Source organism: Mobula hypostoma, chromosome 23, assembly GCF_963921235.1.
Source record: "Mobula hypostoma chromosome 23, sMobHyp1.1, whole genome shotgun sequence".
NCBI lineage: Eukaryota > Metazoa > Chordata > Chondrichthyes > Myliobatiformes > Myliobatidae > Mobula > Mobula hypostoma.
In genome coordinates this window covers 25,418,682-25,425,520 of record NC_086119.1, presented here as the reverse complement: position 1 = coordinate 25,425,520, position 6,839 = coordinate 25,418,682, and the positions used below count along the sequence as shown (strand labels likewise).

General features: G+C 42.1%; 1 protein-coding gene across 1 annotated transcript in view; it reads left to right on the top strand.

Moving 5' to 3' along the window:
- The first annotated feature begins 2,247 nt into the window (after positions 1-2,247).
- supt6h (SPT6 homolog, histone chaperone and transcription elongation factor) overlaps positions 2,248-6,839 on the top strand; it is a 73,937-nt gene continuing 69,345 nt past the window's right edge. Inside the window, exons 1-2 of the mRNA XM_063031795.1 lie at positions 2,248-2,358; positions 3,205-3,321. Coding sequence (XP_062887865.1) covers positions 3,216-3,321 — 106 coding nt within the window. The 5' untranslated portion in view covers positions 2,248-2,358; positions 3,205-3,215. The remainder of the gene's footprint in view (positions 2,359-3,204; positions 3,322-6,839) is intronic.

The window sequence follows — 6,839 nt, the reverse complement described above, 5'->3', positions numbered from 1 at the left end:
GGAAAGCGAGCCGTAGCGCCACTGGGAGGACCAGAGGCCATCCGGGGAAGTGACGGCGCCGCCGGGAATTCCGGAGGACCTGCTGACCCGGTCAAACTGCTGCGCGCTGGGAGGGTGGCAGCCGTCTGGTACAGAGTGTCACAACGCCTTTGTGGGGTTTCAGCAGGAGCTGCTGATAGATAAGCTTAAGTAGGAAGGGAGGTGTAAAGAGTCTCCTGAACGCAGGTGTTGTTACAGGACACAGCTGGAATCGGGAACTTATTAATTGTTCACAAAACTTGCAGGAAGTTCTTAGCATCTTCAGCTCCTCCTGATATATAGCCTTGGAGTTACTAAGGTTTAGGTGCTCTGTAATTCGATTTATTGACTATTTTTAATATTTTAAAAATGTTTGTTTCTCTTTTAACAGATTCCTAATATTAAAATAACTTTTTCATTGCATGAACTGAGGCCACTGTAAAAGGCTTAAATATTAAAATAATTTACAATAATAAAGTTCAAATTACATTTATTATCAAAGAATGTATAAATTATACAACCTTGAGATGTGTTTGCTCACAGGTAGCCACAAAGCATGAAACCCAAAAGAACCCAATTTTTTTTAAAAAACAAAAATAAAAACACCCAATGTGCAAGAGAAAAAAAAACACAAATCATGCAAACAGTTGCAGGGAACAACAAAAATCCAAACCTAAAATTGTGTACTCAGATTTGAACCCCACACAGATGTACAGCACCCAAACTGGAAGATAATTTCATAATTTTGTAAACACACATTCTACAAAGTTAAAATTTGTCTTTGTTTTAATGATTTTGAATCAATTGTCCTTACATCATTTATTTATTTTACATTTTTACATTTTCATTGCTTACATTTACTTGACACATTTCACTGTATGTTTCAATGTTTTTTGATGTGCATGTGACAAATAAAGCTAACATTATTTAAATATTTGTAAAAGGGCGTATTCCTTGAGTTGGCCACTACTCATGTTGATTAACAAATGTAATATGGAGAAAATATTTATCATGGCCTTTGTCTTGTGGATATTGTATTATCTTTCTGATGAAGGCTATAAAACGTTTTTCTAGCATAACTAAATAATTAAAACCATAACATTGACCAATAAGCTTAACATACTGAATCAGAATTGTTAGATATGATGGAAGAGAGGCAAATATCATATCACAGCAACAAAATAGAATGTGGTTTTAAATTATTTCTCCAAGCTCCAAGCTCAGGCCACATTGCTAAAGTTCCCTTTGAATATCAACATTTCCTCTTCATCTTTCAACGTTTAAAAAATGTTTTTTTTTCCCCCCAATGTTAGATAGCTTTTTTTCAGATTGCCTTATAACGGCCCATTCACTGAGTTTGTCTGTATCCCCTTTGTGCAGGCTCTTTGCTCCTTGTATTCCCAACTAGTTTCACGTGATCAACAAACGTGTAAATGTTGTATTTTTACACAGCTGATTATTAATGTGTATTATTGGTGCCCAAGTAGACACCCCTGCAGTAATCACAACTTGCCAACATAATGACTCGTTTTCTCCTGATGAAGGGTCTCGGCCCGAAACGTCGACTGTTTACTCTTTTCCATAGTTGCTGCCTAGCCTGCTGAAATCCTCCAGCATCTTGCGTGGGTTGCTTGGGTTTCCAGCATCTGCAGATTTCCTCATGTTTGTCATTTTCTCCCACTGTTTGTTTTCTATCAAACAGCACCCTTATGGATGCCAGTTCAAGTCGAGTTGATTGTCGTCTATACAAACACAGTGAGGTACAGGTATAATAATCTTGCAGCAGTATCGCAAGCACTTAAATTCAGACAGCACACAGAACATGAACTATGCAATAAATTATTCAATACAGTGAAGAAAATGACTCTGCAAAACAAGACTTGATTAAAAAGGAACACGATGAGAGACAAGCCTGTGGTATTGAGGAGGTGGTCTGTAGTTTTCTATTTCTGAGGTAGGGTGAGTGTGAAGATTTGTTCAAGAACTCTACTATAAGAATGGAGCTAATCCTGAATTTGTACTGGCTGCGGATTACGCGATAGAATGAAAGAAAAGCTTAAGCGCAAATTTATTTAAACGCCCATTTATTCTTGGCAGTAGTAAATGGGTGGGTTTGGGTAGAGTTGACATGTAGGCGGCGCATGGTTGCTGTGTAGATTCCTTATTCAGTTTTTTTTAATCTACCACTCCCGCATCCGGAACCGTGTGACACCGTCTGAAACTGCGGGGAGGACGGACTGCTGTTGCACACAGTCGGCCATTTTTAAACCAGTCGCTGGTCCGGGTGGCTGGGGAACTTGGTCCGTTTGATTTTTTTCCCGTCTCGTCGTGTTGATCGAGGTGCGGACGCTGTTGTTTCTTCCGGCAAGGGTTGTGGCATTTTAACGCGTGCCGTCGTGTTGGGATTGCGGTTAACATTGTCCTGTAATAGGAGCTGGAAGCTCGCGATTCCGAGCCTAGGCCCCGGGCCTTGAGGCCGAGTAAAGACCCCTAGTCTAAGTCAAGAACCACGGGAGAGTGGGAGTTGGTGGATGGGAGGGAACCCATTTCAGGACTGAGGTGGAGGAAGGATCACCGTTGGAAATGCGTGGAATTAGTCGCAGCCAGGGGGAGGGAGGGCTGTTGGGGAAGTAGGTGATAAGCTGGACACAGCTCCCCGAGGAAGAGGCCGAGGGTGGCTGTTTAAAAGGCCTCAATGGGAAGCTGAGGAGGAATCTGGGTGTAGATCCTGGCAAGAAGCCGTGACCGGGTATGTAGGGAGCGAATGGAGTGGGCAGAGGCTTGTACAATGCTATCCATGGGGTTGTTTTTTAAATTCTCTCTTTACCCCCGCCTCCCCGATGCGTGTACTTTGTTAAAATTCTGATTGACTTTTAGTTCCCACCATCTGCATTAGGGTGACGTCCGATAAGCATCGTTTAAGCAAGCAAACTGTTTAATGTGTGCGCATCTTTCCTCTTCTACACCATCAGTTCTGTCTCAAAATATCAAAAATGACTATAGCGCTTTCCTATTTAACTTTATAACTAAGATGGTGCTTGCCTCATGATTTTTGTTATTGAAAATTAAAAGTATTTATTAAAATTCGTTCAGTGGGGGCTTTGGTTAAAGTAAGCAGCTCTTTATTTCTTAGTGTTAGTGTGGGTGTCAGGTAGACTTACATTGCATATGTTCCTTTTTCTGTAGAGCTTGCAGACATGTCTGACTTCGTGGAGAGTGAAGCTGAGGAGTCTGAAGAAGAGTATGATGAAGGAGGATCAGTGGTGCAGAAAAAGCCCAAGAAGTTCATAGAAGATGATGATGGTACGTGCACCCAAGATGCAGCATTAGTTTTGTTGTTGTGAGGTCTTGGCTGATGTTTTTTTAAAAAAACTTGAGAGGCAGCTGTTTCAATTAATTTGTATAGGTTGGAATTTAAGAAACTAAAAATAAAAGTTCATCTACTGCAGGGTTAAAGTTATTAGTTCCTCTGGAGCAACTAATATAAAATGGCACCTTGGTTTATTAAGCATTACGTTTTTAATACTGGATATCAGAAATCGATGGAAGACTGATAATTTCCTTGTATGTGTGTACTTTATAATCTAATGATCTATAAAGAAAGGATTTGTAAATACATATGCTTAGAATTTTCCTGTTTGAGCCAATGTAAAGAAGCAGTAGTACATGTCTGTCAAATGTAGGTCATTTTCTCATATATGCAGCCTGGTAATTTTAACATGATTGGCTTTGAAGGCCAATTCTGGATTCAGTGTAAACCTGAAGTGAAATAGCTTGCTGCATGGGAATAGGAGAAAAAAAGAGATTCCACCCATCATTCAATTCTGATACGCAAACACGAGGAATTCTCTAGATGCTGGAAATTCAAGCAACACACATCAAAGTTGCTGGTGAATGCAGCAGGCCAGGCAGCATCTCTAGGAAGAGGTATAGTCGACGTTTTGGGCCGAGACCCTTCGTCAGGACTAACTGAAGGAAGAGCTAGTAAGAGATTTGAGAGGGGGAGGGGAGATCCAAAATGATAGGAGAAGACAGGAGGGGGAGAGATGGAGCCAAGAGCTGGACAGGTGATTGGCAAAAGGGATATGAGAGGATCATGGAACAGGAGGCCCAAGGAGAAGGAAAGGGGGGAGGGGGGGACCCAGAGCATGGGCAAGGGGTATAGTCAGAGGGACAGAGGGAGAAAAAGGAGAGAGAGAGAGAGAAAGAATGTGTGTGTATATGAATAAATAACGGATGGGATACAAGGGGGAGGTGGGGCATTATTAACGGAAATTAGAGAAGTCAATGTTCATGCCATGAAGTTGGAGGCTACCCAGATGGAATATAAGGTGTTGTTCCTCCAACCTGAGTGTGGCTTCATCTCTACAGTAGAGGAGGCCGTGGATAGACATATCAGAATGGGAATGGGACGTGGAATTAAAATGTGTGGCCACTGGGAGATCCTGCTTTCTCTGGTGGACAGAGCGTAGGTGTTCAGCAAAACGATCTCCCAGTCTGCATCAGGTCTGGCCAATATATAGAAGGCCACATCAGGAGCACCGCAGGCAGTATATCACCCCAGCCAACTCACAGGTGAAGTGTTGCCTCACCTGGAAGGACTGTCTGGGGCCCTGAATGGTGGTAAGGGAGGAAGTGTAAGGGCATGTGTAGCACTTGTTCCACTTACAAGGATAAGTGCCAGGAGGGAGATCGGTGGGGAGGGATGGGGGGGACGAATGGACAAGGGAGTCGCTTAGGGAGCGATCCCTGTGGAAAGCAGGGAGAGGGCCTTGGACTAATCCAAAGATACATATTAAAATCTCACCTCAGGAGCTGGAGAATTTAATTGTGGTGACTGGAGAACCTGGAGCTACATTGGTGACCATAGAAGCCACACATGGGCTTGTCCTGTTCTATGAAAAAAAATGTCATCCTTACTTAGAATTGCATCATTGATTCTAGACATTTAGCAATGTGAGAGGTAGTTGCCCTGTGAAGTGGTGTTAGAAAGCATCAGTTACATCTTTATGCCAAAACATAAACCAGTAGGGTCACATCAGTAATCTTGGACCAGTTCTGAGCAGTATGAAAGAGCTCAACCTGGTTAACTCTCAAACTCGCTGATATCAGCATAAATGGGGTTAAATTGGAAGTTGCCCCACAGAACATCTTTTGGCATTCTCAGTGTTGCAGGTTCATCCATCGCTGTATCTGGTTGCGGCCCCTGTCGCAGCAGAACAGTTCCATTGTAAGTCATAGCTTGGTGGTATACATTTGAGAGGGAGAAGTTATGAGTATTGACATAACACCTTAGAAAATGTTCTGAAGCCTGATGGCATCCTCCTTTAGCAAATGACAGTGATGGTGATACTGAGTCCTATCTGCACCTTGAAGCTGAGGCCTATCAGCTGCAGGAGGGAGATTTCTACCACAATCTGTGACAGGCATGGCCTAATATAACTTTGATGCTACCTTCTGCAGTCCATTCATTGATAATCTTCCTTCAGTCATAAAGAGAGGATGTTCATTGATGATTACACAGTGATATGTATTATTCCAGTCATGCATGTCGGCAAAGCTGGACCATATACTAGCGAAGTCTGATAAATTGCAAGTAATATTTCCTAGCGCACAGTACTGGTGATGACCATTTCCAATAAGAAGTTCAGGGTTCACTCCTTGACTTTTAAGTCTATGGCCTTCAATAACCAGCTTAACCAAGAGGGGCATACATTAATAAGAAACTTAACTGGTTTGTCATATTCAGTTTGAACACGTTTTCCCGAAATAATAGACATTGGGTTCAGCAATACTGTTGGTTTTGCATTTTAGTGAATTTGCAAAAAAGTCATTTTAAGTGGTCGCCCCAGAATGACAAATCACCAGGTTGATCTCTGGAACTGCACTATGTCAACTGTACAGCCTTTTCTATTAAAGATATGGGCAAAATAAAATTCATTTTCTCTAATAGGGATTTTCAACAGTAAAAGAAGATAACCATTGAAATACTCGTGGATTTTATAGTGTATCAGTTACATACATTAGCTTCTAATTGAACTAGCAATATTGCAGAAGTTCATAAGTGGTCCTGTAGGGAAAAGCTCCCAGAAGTAGTGTATTATATGAAGTGATGTGCTTTCCTCATTTAATATTTCCCCTGACTTAATCTATAGTTCCCATGGCAGTCCAGATAAATTATACCTTTTCTGGGAGAGGTAATATTTGCATTTGCACTGTGGTCTTTTATTACTGATATAAAATTTGCTGAGTGAGTAAGTTCCTATGTGTTTTAATAGCATGAGGCTTCTACACTATGAGAATGGAAATGACATATTGTGGCACTCCAGGGGTGCAGTCAACAGCCCACCCCAGCGCTATTCCTTGTGGCCAGCGCTATTTACTGTTCTTATTTTGAAATGCGTTTGTGGGATTACGGTGGGTGTTCATTTATTGTTACATCTTAGCTTGGGTTATACATTTATTTACTTGTGTGTTTGTGGGTCACCATGACTGTAACCAGGGTGTGTATTAATCACCTCCCCCATCTGTATGTGACTGAGTGGGATCTCTCCCTGGGTCATAGTGCCCGGTCTATTTTTATGCTTAGCTCAATAAAACATGAAGCTGAGCTAAACAAGCTTCTGTCGTCATGAAGTAAATGCTTGCCACATTGGTGTCGGGAGTGTGATTAGAGATTGATGGCTGCGATGTTGGGTGAAGCGATTTAAGACCCTGGGAATAAGTTGAGGAACCAAGCAAAATCTGCTTCCTCTGCATCCCTGGGCAGGGCTCCTGAAGATGGGACGCCAACGTGGAGGGAAACCCTGGGAACCGAGCGC